Genomic DNA, 17,566 nt, shown 5'->3' on the forward strand with positions numbered 1-17,566 from the left:
TGCTTCACCGGCGGCGGTGTTGTTGTGTCTCGTTTAAATGTATCTAAATTTTGTACGAGATTTTCAGACAAATTTATAACATAGTAGTAGTAGTAGCAATATCCAGCCAAAAAGAACTTAAAAAAGCTCAATCAATACTTTTTCTGTATTTCCATAAAGACAGAGCAGAGATGGAGAAAGAATATATCCCCACCCTTCCTTTCAACAGTAAAGATCTGTTAATGGGAAAAGGAAAAGGAAATGGAAAAGGAAATGGAAATGGAAAAGGAAAAAAAAGAAAGCCCTCCCAACCCCCTCTTCTCTTCTCTTCTTCACTTCTTCTCTTTGTCTTTGTCTTGTCCAACAAAAGAAAATTAAAAAAAATTGTCTTATTTTCTTTCTTGTTTCTTTCTTGTTTTTTTGCGGCGTTGCTTTTCGCAGCATACCCAAGAAATTTTTCTTTTCTTTTCTTTTCTCAACCAACAAACACAAAGAATGAAAAAAAAACCATCTGGTTTATTTTAATTCTGTGGTGACTTCTTTCTTTCTTTCTCACCCACACTTGAACTTGCATTTCATTTCATTTCATTTCATTTTATTTCTTCACCACCACCTCAACCACCACCCTCTTTCTTTCTTTCTTTCTTCTTGTTCCTTTTGTGGAAACAAGACTATAAAAACATCATTCAATTCCTCTCCTTTCCTTTCCTTTCTCTCTTTTTTTTTTTTTTTTCAATTTATTTGTTTTATTATTTTAAACAACTCTATATATATATTTATAACGTTCAAGTTGGTTTTTATTTTTTTTTTGGAATTATCTTCAACAAACAACAAGATAGATAGATAGATAAAAAAAACAAAAAATAATCAAAATAGACATTAGAACAACTACAACTATAACAATAACAATAACTACAATAACAATTAATTAACTATATTTAATATTTATCAATCATGTCAGCTGATTTAGAAAATCAACAACCACAAGATCATCATCTTATTATTGAAAATAAAGGAAACAATTCCAATTCCAATTCTTCACCTTATGATCCTCATCATCCAATTACTAAAATTGAAACTGATGGTGATTATGTTACTTTTGGTAATGAAAAATATTTACGTTCAGAATTAGTTGAAGCATTTGGTGGTACTTTAAATCCAGGATTAGCTCCTCCACCTAAAAATGATTTTGCTAATCCTGCTCCTTTAGGTTTATCTGCTTTTGCTTTAACAACATTTGTTTTAAGTTTAATTAATTGTGAAGCTAGAGGAGTTACTATTCCTAATATAGTGGTGGGGTTAGCATTTTTTTATGGTGGTGCGGCTCAATTAGTGGCAGGAATGTTTGAATTGGCAGTTGGTAATACATTTGGTGGAGTTGCATTAAGTTCATATGGAGGATTTTGGGGAGCATGGGCAGCTATTCAAGTTGATTCATTTGGTATTAAAGCAGCTTATATTAATAATATTGAAGAAATGCATTATGCTGTTGGAATATTTTTAATTGGTTGGTTTATTTTCACATTTTTTTTAATGCTTTTAACAGTTAAATCAACAGTAGCATTTTTTTTAATATTTTTCTTTTTAAGTATTACATTTTTATTATTGGCAATTTCTGATTTTACTGGTAAAGTGGCAATTAAAAAAGCTGGAGGTGTATTTGGTTTAATTACAGCTTTTGTGGCTTGGTATAATGCTTATGCTGGTATTGCTAATCCTCAAAATAGTTATATTACTGTTAAAGCTATTCCATTACCAGATTTACAAGATTCAACAAGAAAAAATAAATAATTAAGTTTTACTAAAACAAATCAATAAGATTTACTAAAACAAATCAATAAGATTTACTAAAACAAATCAATACTGGTATTGATTGTATAATAATAATGATGTCCTTTTTTTTTATTTTATTTTGTTTTTTATTTATTATGGTTCCCACTGTTTTTGTTTTTTTTTTTTTCATTTATAATTATTAGTCCCCCCCCCCCATATTATCCCATTTTATCCCATATTATCCCGTTTTTTTTTTATTTTTTAATTTATATAATAATAATACATAATAGTCAATGGTTAAATAAGTTTATTTAAGTGTAGAAGTTGTTTTTGGTAAATGAGTAGTTTACCAAAATTTAAAGCAATTAGAAACTCCGACAGAGAGAGAAAGAGAGATTAAGAGAGAGACATTGACAGAGAGAGAGAGAGAGACATTGACAGAGAGAGAGAGAGAGAGAAAGAGACATTGACAGAGATATATAAACTAGTGTTTATGCGGGCCGAACGAACGAACGAACGAACGAAGGGAGGGAGGGAAATATTGCCAGTTAGTTAGTTAGTTAGTTAGTTAGTTAGTTAGTTAGTTAGTTGATAAGTGGGTGGCTGGGTGAGTAGGTGTAAATTAAGATATCAAATTCAATTGATGAATTGGGGATTTTCATTGTTTTTCATATTATTGGTCGTGTATATATTACTAGTTTTCAATTGTTTTTTTTAATTTGTGGGGGTGGGGTTACTTAGTTAGTTAGTAATTGTTTATTGTATGCGGGTGATGGTGATGGTGGAGGGTGAGGATAAACGTTTGATGGAGATTAATACAATATTAGTAGATATATATATATATATATACATATACATATATACAACTTGAAAGGAGTTTAACTATATTTAATTTCAACCTTTTTTGTTTTCTTTTTCAGAATGGATGGTGGTTGACATATATATATATATATATATATAAATATATATCTTGCCTTACTAATATCATTTGTTTACACGTGTTCTATTATATGTTGTATCCCAAGAATCTACTTAATATTATTATATGATTTGAATTTAATTTTATACTTAAATATATATATATATATATATATATACTTGTATTATATACTATATTGTATGTGATATATTCTGTTTCCTTTCTTTTTTTTTTTTTTTTTTTCAAATCCAATGATGTTTAATAAATAAATTGAAATGATCCTTTATATCATTTCTCTTTCTCTTTCTTTTTCTCTTTCTTTTTACTTATTAATCAAATATTGATTCAAGTTGAATTAATGCATCAATATTTTGATCAATATTAATAAAATCCAATTTTAAATTATTTAATAAATCTGATTGTAAATTTTTAAAATTTATACCTAAATCATCACTACATAATAATAATAAATCTGGTTTTAAATTTTTTAAAATTTGTAAATAACCTTGAAAATTTGAACATTTTAATAATTTATAATTAGATTTATCATTTTTATAAAATGATACATTATTATTATTAGTAGGTTGTTGTTGTTGTTGTTGTTGTTCAATTATTGGAGGTAAATCATCTTCATTTAAATTTGGTGGGATTATAAATATCATATTTTCCAGATTTATTAATATATCATTTAATGGTAAATTAGATGATAAAAATGTTGATGATAAAGTAATAACAATTGATTTATTATAATATCGTTTTGATATTGTAAATTTTTTTGAATTTGAATTTGAATTTGAGTTTGAATTTGAATTTGAATTTGATTTCAATTCTAATTCACAATTTCCATCTTGTTTATTAGTGGTAGAAGTTGTAGTGAAATAAGTGGAATATAGTTTATAGGTTATGGCAATTGCTGAAGTGGCTATTAATGCTGAAACATATAATTTAGGATTCCTAGAAGCTTTTCTTGACATCATTATTTGAATAAGATAGAATAATGAATTTATGATATGAAATGATATGAAATGATATGATATTGAATTACTTTACTTTATTAAAGATATTTATAAATTGTTGTTGAAAAGGAAAGATATTAGAAAAAAAGGAAAAACCAAAAAAAGAATTGTTGAACAAAAATAAAAGAAAATAAAAGAAAAGTCCCCAACAACACTTAAATAATTCCGAGGCCACTTCTTCTTCTTCTGAGTGCAATCTTTCAATCTCAAATCAATTGGTCTCCAGTCACGTGCCACTCCTGTTATAGACTTTTCTTTTTCTTTTCCTTTTCCCCAACAAAAGAACAAGAGAAAAAAAAAGCAACCACTTAATATAGTTGGGTATTAATATTATACCATACCACCACCCCTCCCCCTACCCACCCCTTTCTTTTTCATCTTAAACTTAGGACTTCCATTACTTTAACACTGTTGGGTCCATCTTCCCCGCCATGATTAACACCCTTCTCTCTTTATCCCTTCCCCTATCCCTATACCTATCCCTATATGAATCTTTTACTAATCATCAACACCCCAAATTCATTTTAAAAAAACTTCCAATTGATAGATAAATTGTCTTTATTAAAGTGTATTGACATTGGTGGTGGGGAGGTGGACGGATTAAACACAATGAATGAATATGATCTTAATCTCTTCTATCTATCTATATATATATACTTCTTTGTTATTGATCATATTACGTCATTTGTCAAGATTGTTAAACTCTCTGATGATCATTTAACTATATTTAATTAAATGATAATAAAAGGAAAAGAAGAGTAGGTGGGGGGGGAGAGATATCAATTGATAAAATTCTTTTACTAAATAGAAGAAATTTAAGATAGTCATGAAGAGTACAAACACACATATATATATATATATATATTGGAAGGGGAGAGTTATTTCACCTCCTTATCTCATCTTTTTCTTTTTCTTTTTTTTCTTATTTTCTTCTTTTCTTATTTTGGTTTGTAAAATTGAGCTTTTAACAACTAGACTTTAACTTTCATTACTTACTTCTATATATATAATAATAGAAATTACAAATATTAAATTAAAACCACTATGAGTGCTTTTTTTTTTTTTTCTTATTTTCATTTTCAAGGTATTTCTCTTAATAGCAAATATTGAATAAAACAACTTATAAATTTTCATAAATTTTTTTTTTGGAACTTTGAATCAGAATTGCGTAGATTGAAATAAGAAGAGATCTTATAGGAAGTAAAATAGTCTTCCGTCCGTCCACCCCCCTTTCCCCTTTTTCGCAATCAAATTCATTATTAATTTTTATTATAGAAAAAAAGAGAGAGAGGGAGAGAGAAAGAGAGAAATTGTAAGTTGCTGCAACTTAAAATTGCAACCATTATAATCCCCCCCTCTCTTCTTTCTCTTTTACTCTTACTCTTACTCTCTCTTTTTTTTATTTTAGTTTCATTTAATCATGAATAATTTACATAAATAAATTTCAAACAATTTCTCTCTCTCTTTCTCTTTCTCTTTCTCTCTTTCTCTTTCTCTTTCTCTTTCTCTTTCTCTCTTTCTCTTTCTCTCTTTCTCTCTTTCTCTCTTTCTGTCCAATTTTAAAAAAATAAAAATATAGCTTCATCGGCAATAGTTGTCAAACTCTTTAATTTATTTCCAAGAATATTAATATTAATATTAATGATGATGATGATGATTATGATGGTACATGTTAATTTATAATTGGCCGCCTGCCCGCCCATTCGCCTGCATAGTTGGTTTATTTGTTTATTCTTTAATTAAATGTAATCAGGTGATTCCCATTTCCATTCCGATTCCGCTCTCCCATCTTGTCTCCTTACAACAACAACAACAACAATACTCATAAATTGAAACCCAAGGAGATCGAGAAAGGTTATTATTATTAGTGTTCCCAAATACTATTTAAATTGGATGAAATTCCCCTTTCTTTTTTTTTTTTTTTCATTTATTCTTTTATTCTTTTATTCTTTTTAATTGTTTTTTAAGAAAGATTAAATTACATTTCATTGATAATAATAATAATCCATTTGTGAAAATGTTAAATGTTTTAGCTTATTGGTAATAATTTTTCCCCATCTTAAAGTCTTTTTTTTTTCAAGCATCTTCCTCATTTTATTTTTAATTACTTTAGTTTTAACTATAGTTACTTACTAATTTATTAATATTATTACTATTATTACTATTATTAACAATAATAATGATAATAATAATCTAGCGAGTCAATTCTTTAGAAATTGACATTTTTATTTTATTTTATATATATATCAAGAGATTTTTAATATATGTTTTATAAACTGGTTTTTTATTTATTTTATCAAAAAAAAAAATTTCACAATATTTATTTAAAATGTAGATTTATAAAGCAAGAAAACAAGCAAACAAGCTAGCTAGCTACTATTATATTGGTGCTTGCTTGCTTGCTTGCTTTCTGCTGCTGCTGCTGTTGTGTGTTGCGTGTTGTTGTTTTATAATACTCAGATTTTGAACCAAACTTTTGACCAACTAGAATTCTCAATTATATTTAATTATCTTTGGTAGAGAGAAAAGATGAGAGAAGAGATAAAAGGAGAGGAGAGTTTACAAGTTTTCCACTATTGTTGTTTTGTCAATTACTTAATATTTCAATTAATTTATCTAATTATTAATATTATTACCAGAAGAAGTTAAAAACCATCAACCTTAAAGAAGATTGTTTTGAAAGAGAGAGAGAGCTAAGTTTGAAAAAAAAAAATAAAAAAATAAAAAAATAAAAAAAAACATAAAAAATAAAAAAATACTTTGTCTCTCTTCTAAGATTAATCATGTAATAAATCATCTCATTATCAATAAAAACATAACCTCTGAATTCCTTTCAAACTATTTTGCGCTCCATTAATGTCAATATTTAATAAATAAATCATGGTGTAATATCCAATAAAAAGTTTTTGCCGTATTTTATTGGTTGGCTAGTTTTTTTTTTAGTTTTATTTTTTGCCGTTTTCTTTAATGATTTTATTTTTTTTTCAAATTGGGTAATTCAAGATGCGCTTTAGATTCGCTTTTTTTTTGCAATTTGATTTACTTTTCTAATTTCTTATTGGTGTGGTTGGTTGGTGATATATATATATATATGACTCTGTTTAAACAAGTATGTTTAAACAAGTTAATAAGAAGTGAAAAAAAAACTAACAAACAAACAAACAAACAAACTAACTAACTAACTAACTAACTAACTAATCAAGTACTGTCGGAGTCAATCTCTCAATACAAATAAAAAACCAATTCTTATCTTTAAAGTGGGTGGTGGGGGGGGAGGGGGAAGAAGGGTTTGTCAGAATTATACATCAATTTACATAAATAATATATATATATGTATATATATACACTATTGTATATCAATAACTCTCCATCAATGAAAGAAAATTAGGATATTAGAACCGATAATATAATATTATTAATCAACTAATCCCCGTCCCCGTCCCCGTCCTCATCTTACGATAAATGGATTAGAAAAAGAATAACATTATTATTAGATAATCAGTATAGTATACTACTACTATCAAAAATTATGTTTTCATCAATTTAATGATAGAGATGTGCATAAACAAAGGAATGGGATGTTTAATAATATATAATAATATGTAATAATAATAAGAATAATACTTTATGACTCTCTCTGATATCTCTATTACCCATACAATACAATATAATACAATACAATAAAAAAAAAAAGCGAATCTACTTCAGTTAAGATTTGGGTGGAGGAAGAGGAGGAAGAGGAGGAGGAGGATAGAATGCGCAATCTTTATCTGTTTTTGGAGTATAAGATCCCACCTTCCTAATTGGGAACGTCGAACCGATAACCACACACACACACTCATACATTGAGTTTTCAAGAGACTCATTATAGTATTAACAATTTTGTATGGACTAAAACATTTTTTTTCAGTTTTGATAATATAACCACCAATAGATAAATTGATAGATTGATTGATAGATTGATATGGGATTATGAACCGTTTTCTTTTTTTTTTTTATTTTTTTCAAAATTTATCTATAAATAGTTATGCAATTCTTCATAACTTGATTCTATTTTAGGAGATCTTTCTTTCTTTTACTTTTTTTACTTTTTTTACTTTAATTAATTAATTATTCATTAATATTAAACATAACCATGTCATCATCATCATCATCAACTATTCATCCTTTCCAACCAGTTAAAGATTATGAAATTAGATTAGCTTCTAAATTAGTTAAAGATGCTTATCCAGCATCAGCTAATGTTCATTTTGTTCAAATTGATCGAGTTGATCCACCTAAAAAAGATATGAAACAATATATTATTGCTGAAAGAGAAGGATTATCATTACCAAAAATTCCTCGAATTTTATATTTATATTATTATACTAATACTATGGAATTTAATAAAGCTTTAGTTAATGTTACTATTGGTCATATTATTACAAAAATTCAATTACCAAAAGGAATTATTGGACCTTTATTACCTGATGATATGATGGAATGGGAAGAATATTGTAATAATCATCCAATTGTTAAAGCAGAAATTGATAAATTGAAATTACCTTCAGGTTATTCAGTTAGAAATGATCCTTGGATTTATGCTACTGATGATATTAATGAATCAAGACCATTAATTCAATTTTATATGTATGTATTAGCTGGAAATGGTCATAGTGAATCTAATCATTATTCATTACCATTAAAATTTTCTCCAGTATTTGAATGTTTTACCAAAAAATTCATTCGTATTGATTATTTACCTGGTGGATTTGATCATAAAACTGTTCCAACTGGTCCTTGGCAACAAGTTCCTTGTGTTCAATATCATCCTGATTTAAATGGTGAAACTAAAATGAGAAATGTTAAACCATTATTGATTTCACAACCTGAAGGTCCATCATTTCAAATTATTGATAATAATAAAGTTATTTGGCAAGGTTGGGAATTTAGAGTATCACCAAATTCAAGAGAAGGTTTTGCTATTTATGATTGTTGGTTTAAAGGTAGACAAACTTTTTATAGAATTTCTTTATCAGAAATGACAGTTCCTTATGGTGATCCAAGAGCTCCTTATCATAGAAAACAAGCATTTGATTTAGGTGATTGTGGATTTGGAGTTAATGGTAATAAATTAGCTTTAGGTTGTGATTGTTTAGGAGTTATTAAATATTTAGATGGTCATGGTATTCATAGTAATGGTGAACCATTTATAATTCCTAATACGGTTTGTATGCATGAACAAGATGATGGATTATTATATAAACATGTTAATTATCGTACTGATAATGCTGTTGTTGCTAGGAAAAGAATTTTTATTGTTCAAACTATTGCTACGGTGGCTAATTATGAATATATTATTAATTTGAAATTTGTTACTGATGGATCTATTGATATTGAAGTTAGAGCTACAGGGATTTTATCAACTATGCCAATTGATGAAAATGTTAAAGTTCCTTGGGGTACAATTGTTGGTCCAAATGTTATGGCAGCTTATCATCAACATATTTTAAATTTTAGAATTGATCCTGCCATTGATGGTCATCTGAATTCAGTTGTTTATGATGATGCCATTAAATTACCTCGAGATGAATTTAATCCTTATGGAATTGGATTTGTTACTGATAGACATTTTGTTGAAAAATCAGGATATATTGAACAAGCTCCATTTGATAATAGAACTTATAAAATCATTAATGAAAATATTATTAATCCAATATCGAAAACTCCTGTTGGTTATAAAATTAATATGCCAGCTAGACAAATGTTATTAGCTGATCCTGATTCATTTAATTCTAAACGAGCAAAATTTGCTACTCAACAAGTTTGGGTGACTAAATATAAAGATCATCAATTATTTGCCGCTGGAGAATTTACTAATCAAAGTAAAATTGATACTGGTATAACTGAATGGGCTAATGGAATTGATTCAGTTAGAAATGATGATATTGTTGTTTGGGCAACTATGGGTTTTACTCATATTCCAAGAGTTGAAGATTTCCCAGTTATGCCAGTAGAAACTCATAATATTCAATTGGCTCCAGCTAATTTCTTTGATAGAAATCCTGCTTTAGATTTACCTCAATCAAATAATGGATTTAATAAATCAGTGTTGGTGGCTGATAATAATAATGAAAAAGCTTGTTGTAAAAATAAGATTTAAATTGATGTGATGTGGTGGGTTGTTGTTGTTGTTATTGTTGTTAATTAATATTTGTTTATTTACTTTTAGTATAATATGTGTTTATTTAATATTATTATTGAATACGATTTATTTTCACGAATTTTTTTTTTTTTTAAAGAATATTGGACCGAATTTTCGCAGCCAAAAAAAAAAAAGAACACCAACGAGAAAAAAGTGTCAAATTTCTGGGTGTTTCAAGCGAATACGCTTAAATCTAGTAAGATTGAGTCGGTTTTCTATTATGTTAACCAATCTTTAATGGTTGTAAGATGATATAGAGTATCTAACTTTGAATTGGTTTGGTTAAATGTAATCACAGTTTAGAGATACCATATAAACAAAAGTTTAAACATAACCAGGTTAAATAAGTAATCTCAATAACGATCAGACTAATCAATAATCAATCAATTTAGTACAATTGATTTTGATTGGTTTATCATATTATTATTTTACTTGTGTTGTATCGTTTATAATCCTTGTTATTGTTGTTGTTCTATTTACTCCACACTTTTTCTTCTTCTTTTTCGTTTTCTTCTTCTTCTTATTCTTCTCTCACATTTTAATTTCATCACACAAAAACTTATTCTTAATTAATTAATAATAAAATATGAATGTGATAATTATTCAACCAAATCAACATTTATAAATAATAACCAATATCCTACTATTACATTAATTGAATGTTTGTTCCCTTACTTTTATTTTTTTTTTTCATTCATTCTCATATCCATCTTTTTTTCATGACTGATAAAATTAAACCATCTACTACAGTATTTGTTTCTGGTGCTTCTGGATTCATTGCTCAAGAATTAATCAAACAATTAATTATAAAAGGATATAATGTTATTGGATCAGTAAGATCCATTATTAAAGGAGAATCAATTAAATCTAATTTATCATCATTTAAAAATGGTAAATTTAATTATATAATTATTAAAGATATTTCATTATTAGGAGCATTTGATAATGTATTACAAAAATATCCTGAAATTGAAATTTTTATACATACAGCATCACCATTCCATTTTAAAGCAGAAAATATTGAACAAGAATTATTAATTCCAGCAATTAATGGTACTAAAAATGCTTTATTAGCCATTAAAAAATATGGTCATAATATTAATCATGTAGTAATTACTTCATCAGTAGTTGCTGTAGGGAAATTTGGGAAATTTGAGAAATTTGAGAAATTTCCTCAAAATAATGATTCTAAATTAGAATTGATAATTGATGAAAATTCATGGAATCCAATTACTTGGGAAATGGCATTGAAAAATCCTGTTTATGGATATTTTGGTTCGAAAACTTTTGCTGAAAAAGAAGTTTGGAAATTTGAAAAATTTGAAACCCCAAAATTTAATATAACAACTATTAATCCAGGAATGGTATTAGGACCTCAAGCATTCCCCATTAATATTGAATATGATAATAATAATAACAATAACAAGAAGAAGAAGAATTTACAATTGAATACTTCATCACAAGAAATTGTTCGATTATTAAATTTACCAACCAATGATATAAATAAAGTTAAAATATCAACTCGATTAATAAATACATTTATTGATGTTAGAGATGTTGCTAAAGCTCATATTATAGCATTTGAAAATTCTGAAAAAACTAAAAATAAACGATTATTATTAATTCAAGATTTTTATAATGATCAAAAATTACTTAATATAATTAATAAAAATTTTCCTCAATTGAATTTACCAAAAGGTGAATTTATTAAAGGTGAAATTAATAAATCAAATTTAAAAAATTCTTGGAATACTATTAAAACTAAAACTATTTTCGGTGATAAATATATTGAAATTGAAAAAAGTGTGATTGATTCAGTTAATCAAATCCTTGAAGCTAAAAATAAAGAATCTTCTCAATGTAAATTGTAAATTAAAAAAAAAAAAAAAAAAAAAAAAATTAAAGTCTATAAAGAATATATTAATACATCAAAAAGAAGAAGAAGAAGAAGAAGAAGAAGAAGTAATTGGTATAGAATTTGTAGGTAGGTCATATTGGTTATAATTTTAGTTGAGGTATGTATGTATGTAAGTAAGTAAGTAAGTAAGTAAGTAAGTCCGTTCAGGGATATATAAACTCCGATGTTAACTCCTGGCACTTGCATTTTAATTTAATGTGGCAATCAAATTATCATTAAACGTAATTAGGAATTTACAGATATGTATGAACATGCTAATGGTTGTGTTGTTATTTTTCTATTTTACTTCCGTTTATATTCTTTATTGTAATTATAAATTCGTAAATGTCTGCTTACTAATTATAAGGCTAAATAACCAAAGGTTGACATACTTCCATACATACAAACACGTTGTGGATGTTAAACCACAATCATAATAAATGACGAATTGATGGAATGGTGGTGGTGGTGGTGTTGGCAACAAACAAAGAACTAAATGGATTCAACGGCAAAAGTTTTTTTTTAAAAGGAGTGAAGGGAGTGAAGGGGGTGGTGGGGAGGGCAAAGTAAAACAATCAAACAAGGAGTTTATTTCTTTTCAACTATATAAAAGCCGTTGCAAATATCTTGTGGTTTTTTAATTTTCTCTTTCTTCTTTTAATTTAATTTAACTTATCAAATTCATTATAACAAATGTCTGGAGAAACAGTTTTTATCACAGGAGCAACTGGATATATTGCTCAACATATTATTAAACAATTATTATCTAAAGGTTATTCAGTGATTGGATCAGTTCGTTCTCATACTAAAGGTGAACAATTGAAAGAATTAATTACTGCTCATCATCAAGATTCTACTGGTACTGCTAAATTTGATTATGTTATAGTGGAAAGTCTTACTTCATTTGGAGCATTTGATTCTATTTTACAAAATCATAAAGAAATTAGTATTTTCATTCATACGGCTTCACCAATTCCATTTCCTACTGATAATATTGAACGGGATATTTTAAATCCAGCTATTGATGGGACAAAAAATGTTTTACAATCAATTAAAAAATATGGTAATGATAATATTAAAAGAGTAGTTATAACTTCATCAATTGCTGCTATTAAACCATTTGGAGATGAACAAACTGAACTTAAAATAATCCTGGAAAAAGATTGGAATCCAATTACTTTTGAACAAGGTCTTGATAATCCAATTATTGCTTATTATGCTTCTAAAACTTTAGCAGAAAGAGAAGTTTGGAAATTTATTGATGAACAAAGTGGGAATGACAATCAAATAAATTTTAAACTTGCAGTAGTTAATCCTCTGTTTGTATTTGGACCTCAAGCTTTTGGTATTAAAGATAAATCAGCGGTATTAAGATCTTCAGCAGAAATTGTTAATTCAATTTTGAAATTGAAATCAAATGATTCAATTCCTTCGTTTGTGGCTTCATTTATTGATGCTCGTGATGTTGCTAAAGCTCATATTCTTGCCTTTGAAAATAATAATACTATTGGTCAACGATTACTTTTAAATAATGAAATTTTCACTAAAGAATTAATTGCTCATTTAATTAAAAAGAATTTCCCTTCATTGGATATTCCTGAAGGTGATGTTGTTAAAAGTGAAGAACAAATTGCAAATTATCCTTGGAGAGTTGATAGTACTAAAACTGAAAAAATTCTTGGATTTGAATATATTCCATTGGAAAAAAGTATAATTGATACTGTTAATCAATTAATTTGAAAGTTTTTGTCGTTGTTGTTGTTGTGTCGTTAGTAATTTTTATCTTTAATATTATATGTTAATATGTGCAAAGTATTGTATGTCAATATCGTATTAGTGTTTGTGGGGGTTATTTTGGTAAATAGAAAACTACTCTATGAAATTCAAATATTTGACAGGTTGATCGGTCTATCGTTGTCCATAAGCTTCTTATATTTTGGGAGAATCACATGACTGTTAAATTACTTAATGTTTAAAATCGAATCAAAGCATTACCAAATTGGAATTGAAGAAGAGAGAAAAAGTAGTAAACTTAAATGATAGAGTTCTTGACATTGATGGGTGGCCAGTTTATTAACGAAAACTGAAGAGATTATCGCTACACGTTATTAGTCTTGGTAATATATTTGGTTTGAAATCGAAAACCCTGGAGGTTGTAAGTTGTGAATAACGACGCGGTGTTGTTGTTGTTGTTGGTGGGTGGCGGGGAAGACAAAAAAATAAATGTATTGACAAAGTGAAATTTCATAAATGGAAAGAAAATGAAGGAATGAATTGTTTTCCTTCTTGTGCGAAAACATTAACCCAATTATACGCCCATTTGTCTTGATATCATCTGTTATTTTCTTACTTGGTGTTGACTGAATTTCCAGAAGTTTTAGTATCAAGAAATTACAAGTCTAAAGAAAGAGTTTATAATCTTGAATATGATTGTTTTACTCAGGTCCCAGATTTAATTGATAATACCTTAATAATCATCTAATTAATTAAGAGAGACCAAATTATCTAGTTAAACGGATAAGAAATATTAGACAGATTTACAAATCACGATGTTGACGCCGCCTCTCCTAATATTTCTTTATTTTTTTTTAAAAAAAAAAAAAAAGCATTCTACAAACCAAACTAAGAAAATAACTTTCCTGTTTCAGTTGAAGAAGAAATTTTCAAATTTTGTATTCTTCTTTCTAGTTTGGAATTCTCTCCCTTTCTTCCATGATCAACAAGATTGAAAAGATATGTGTAAAGAAACTTCCACCAAATTAAATTGCTAATTAATCAATTGTTATCCAACAATAAACAGAAAAGGTGTGGACAATGTAGAAGAAGAAGAAGAAGGGGGGAATTGTAATCTTGGAAACCACAATAACAAAATTGATTAGAACAATCAAGTAATATTTGTAGATGTGATGATACCTGGGGGGGGGGTTATGAAGGATTTGAAGTCATTGAACTCATAACACACATGGCTTCAAAAGATGGTGTTTGAAATTTTGATAGATTACGAAGAAGTTTGGCAGCAGCAGCAACAGCAGCAGCAGCAGCAACAGTGTTGAAGTAAATTAAACTAAATAAAAAAAAAAAAAAAGATGGCTGGCTGGCTGAAATTCTCACCACCACAATTCTAATTATTTCTTTTTGATGATATGTGCGTGTGTGTGTGTTCTGTCGGGCGTGTCTGATGGTTAAATATAATGTATTTTGTGATTGTTCTATGTCTTTCTTTCTCTCGTCACTGGAAACGAAAAAAAAAAAAAAAAAAAAAAAAAAAAGAATTTGTGATTGATTGCTTGAAAATTTAATCATTTCATTTTAATCAGCCGGGAATTCACCTCACTCCCCAAAAATCCCACCAAGAAATTTAATTCTGAAAGAGAGAGAGAAATTAAGTGGACGCCCTAACCAACCAACCATTCCTTTTTCCTTCCTTCCTTCCTCCACCCCCCTCCTCTTTCTTTCCTCCCCAAAAATTTTTTTTTCTTTCTTTCTTTCTTTTCTTTTCTATTATATTTAATATAAAATTACTTGTTTTTTTTTTTTATATATATTTTCTTTTCTTTTATTTTATTTTAAATCTTATCAATTCTAATTACACCCTTTTACGGTCCAATCCCTTCTTCCATCCATCCATCATATTGCCCAATATTAAACAATGCATAGAACTTATTCTTTAAGATCCACTAGAGCTCCAACTGCATCTCAATTACAAGCTCCTCCTCCTCCACCATCATCTACCAAATCTAAATTTTTTGGTAAAGGATCCATTAGTCATACTTTCCGTAAACAAGCTGCTGGGGCTTTAGGTCCAGAATTGTCAAGAAAATTGGCAATTTTAATTAAAATGGAAAAAAATTTAATGAGATCAATTGAAATCACTTCTCGTGAAAGAAAAGATGTTGCTAAACAATTATCTTTATGGGGTGAAGCCAATGAAGATGATATTAGTGATATCACTGATAAATTGGGGGTTTTAATCTATGAAGTTGGTGAATTGGAAGATCAATTTATCGATAGATATGATCAATATAGAATCACTTTGAAATCTATTAGAGATATTGAAGGTTCAGTTCAACCAAGTAGAGAAAGAAAACAAAAAATTACTGATCAAATTGCTTATTTGAAATATAAAGATCCTCAATCTCCAAAAATTAATGTTTTAGAACAAGAATTAGTTAGAGCTGAAGCTGAATCTTTAGTTGCTGAAGCTCAATTGAGTAATATTACTAGAGAAAAATTGAAAACTGCTTTTAATTATCAATTTGATTCTATTAGAGAACACGCTGAAAAAATTGCTTTAATTGCTGGTTATGGTAAAGCTTTATTAGAATTATTAGATGAAAGTCCAGTTACTCCAGGTGAAACTAGACCAGCTTATGATGGTTATGAAGCTTCTAAACAAATCATTATTGATGCTGAAAATGCTTTAGCTTCTTGGACTTTTGATTCTGCTGTTGTTCGTCCAACTTTATCTTTAGCTGCTCATGATGAAGAAGAAGAAGAAGGTGCTTATGAAGATGATGAATTGGCTAATGAAGCTGAAAATTTGAGAATTGCTGAAAAAGATTTCGATGAAGTTGAAGCTAAAATTGCTGCTTAAAAAAAAAAAAGTTACTCTTGAGTTTTTTTTTTTAAAAAAAAAAAAGTTCCCCTTATCTTTTTGGGTTATAGTATTCAATTTTGTTCTTGAAAATAGAAAAAAAAAAAATAAAGTACTGATGATACTGATATTGATAGTTTTCTTTACTTTTTTTTTTTTTTTTTTTTGATATTTTAACTATTTTTTTTGTTTGTTTCATTTTTGTTTGAATTCTTGCTTTCTATCTATCTATCTATCTTGTTCCTTTTTTTTTTTTATTTAACATTTGATAGCGATATTAATAGTATTAATTATTATGTATTATCTTGTTTTTCTAGAGGGATGTTCCAACGCCACCAAAGTAATTAGTTTCCATTTCCAACTTCTCTATCCTCTTCTAATAATTATATGCTTTTGTATCGAGTCTAACTTCTGGGTGCTTTGTAATTGTAAAATATTGAGAAATTAAGAATTCCAATAATGCAACCCTGATTAGAAAACTACAGGATTAAATTTGTTTGATGTTGTTCATCTCTTAAAAGTTGCCAAATGTGGGTTTTTCTACCAAAAAAAAAAACTACCAAATTATTAAGAAATGTTTTTTTTTTTCACATATACAAGTCACGTGAAATGGCGCTACCATATGAAGTCTTTTTCTACAGTTTTCCATTTACTGTAATTAAGTAAGGTAGATATTTGATTTTACCTTTGAAATACATGCCCAACCTTAGATAACTAGCAAATGAATCATATGTAGTCTTACATTATTCTATAGTTGTCGTACCCCTTGACTCTACATCACTAGACATTCGAACCAATAATCCGATTAAACCTAATATAGATTAATTCATTACGGGTGATCATTCATTAACTATCTACTATTTCCATCCCAATCAAATCATATCAAATCGAATCTACCAAATAGCTCCCAGTATTGTACGAAGGAAAATCTCTTCAGGGGGGGGGGGGAGGATGAAGAGAAAACCAAAGTTACACAAAAACGCGAAAAATTTGAAATTTACATCTCTTAATATGCAGTATTTGTTTACAATTTCTCTTAATTTTGTGATTTTGTTTTTGAAATTCTTCCACCACAATGTAAAGAAAGAAAGAAAGAAATTATTATTGTTAAACCTAACTAACTAACTAATTATAAAGAAATTACCGAAACAAATAAGAAAGGAACTCCGATTCAAACAAAGTTGGAATGAATGAATGAACATTC

At 27.8% G+C, this 17,566-nt stretch overlaps 6 protein-coding genes across 6 annotated transcripts; 5 read left to right on the forward strand and 1 right to left on the reverse strand. All coding sequences in view use genetic code 12, as the record gives it.

The window, feature by feature from the left end:
* Positions 1-933: 933 nt before the first annotated feature.
* On the forward strand, positions 934-1,770 carry CD36_20980 (acetate transporter, putative; the record flags this gene model as incomplete). The annotated part of the gene is made up of 1 exon (XM_002418531.1): positions 934-1,770. The coding sequence occupies one exon, from the start codon at positions 934-936 to the stop codon at positions 1,768-1,770; it is 837 nt and encodes a 278-aa protein (XP_002418576.1).
* Positions 1,771-3,000: 1,230 nt separating this feature from the next.
* CD36_20990 (conserved hypothetical protein) lies at positions 3,001-3,648 on the reverse strand (the record flags this gene model as incomplete). The annotated part of the gene is made up of 1 exon (XM_002418532.1): positions 3,001-3,648. One exon carries the CDS (start codon positions 3,646-3,648, stop codon positions 3,001-3,003), a length of 648 nt encoding a protein of 215 aa, XP_002418577.1.
* A 4,174-nt stretch (positions 3,649-7,822) lies between these two features.
* Positions 7,823-9,829, forward strand: CD36_21000 (copper amine oxidase, putative; the record flags this gene model as incomplete). Its single annotated transcript, XM_002418533.1, has 1 exon — positions 7,823-9,829. The coding sequence occupies one exon, from the start codon at positions 7,823-7,825 to the stop codon at positions 9,827-9,829; it is 2,007 nt and encodes a 668-aa protein (XP_002418578.1).
* A 761-nt stretch (positions 9,830-10,590) lies between these two features.
* CD36_21010 (oxidoreductase, putative) lies at positions 10,591-11,742 on the forward strand (the record flags this gene model as incomplete). The annotated part of the gene is made up of 1 exon (XM_002418534.1): positions 10,591-11,742. The coding sequence occupies one exon, from the start codon at positions 10,591-10,593 to the stop codon at positions 11,740-11,742; it is 1,152 nt and encodes a 383-aa protein (XP_002418579.1).
* A 719-nt stretch (positions 11,743-12,461) lies between these two features.
* Positions 12,462-13,508, forward strand: CD36_21020 (D-lactaldehyde dehydrogenase, putative; the record flags this gene model as incomplete). Its single annotated transcript, XM_002418535.1, has 1 exon — positions 12,462-13,508. One exon carries the CDS (start codon positions 12,462-12,464, stop codon positions 13,506-13,508), a length of 1,047 nt encoding a protein of 348 aa, XP_002418580.1.
* Positions 13,509-15,417: 1,909 nt separating this feature from the next.
* Positions 15,418-16,362, forward strand: CD36_21030 (integral membrane protein, eisosome component, putative; the record flags this gene model as incomplete). Its single annotated transcript, XM_002418536.1, has 1 exon — positions 15,418-16,362. One exon carries the CDS (start codon positions 15,418-15,420, stop codon positions 16,360-16,362), a length of 945 nt encoding a protein of 314 aa, XP_002418581.1.
* Positions 16,363-17,566: the final 1,204 nt, after the last annotated feature.

The sequence above is a fragment of the Candida dubliniensis genome, chromosome 2, assembly GCF_000026945.1.
Source record: "Candida dubliniensis CD36 chromosome 2, complete sequence".
Classification (NCBI taxonomy): Eukaryota; Fungi; Ascomycota; class Pichiomycetes; order Serinales; family Debaryomycetaceae; genus Candida; species Candida dubliniensis.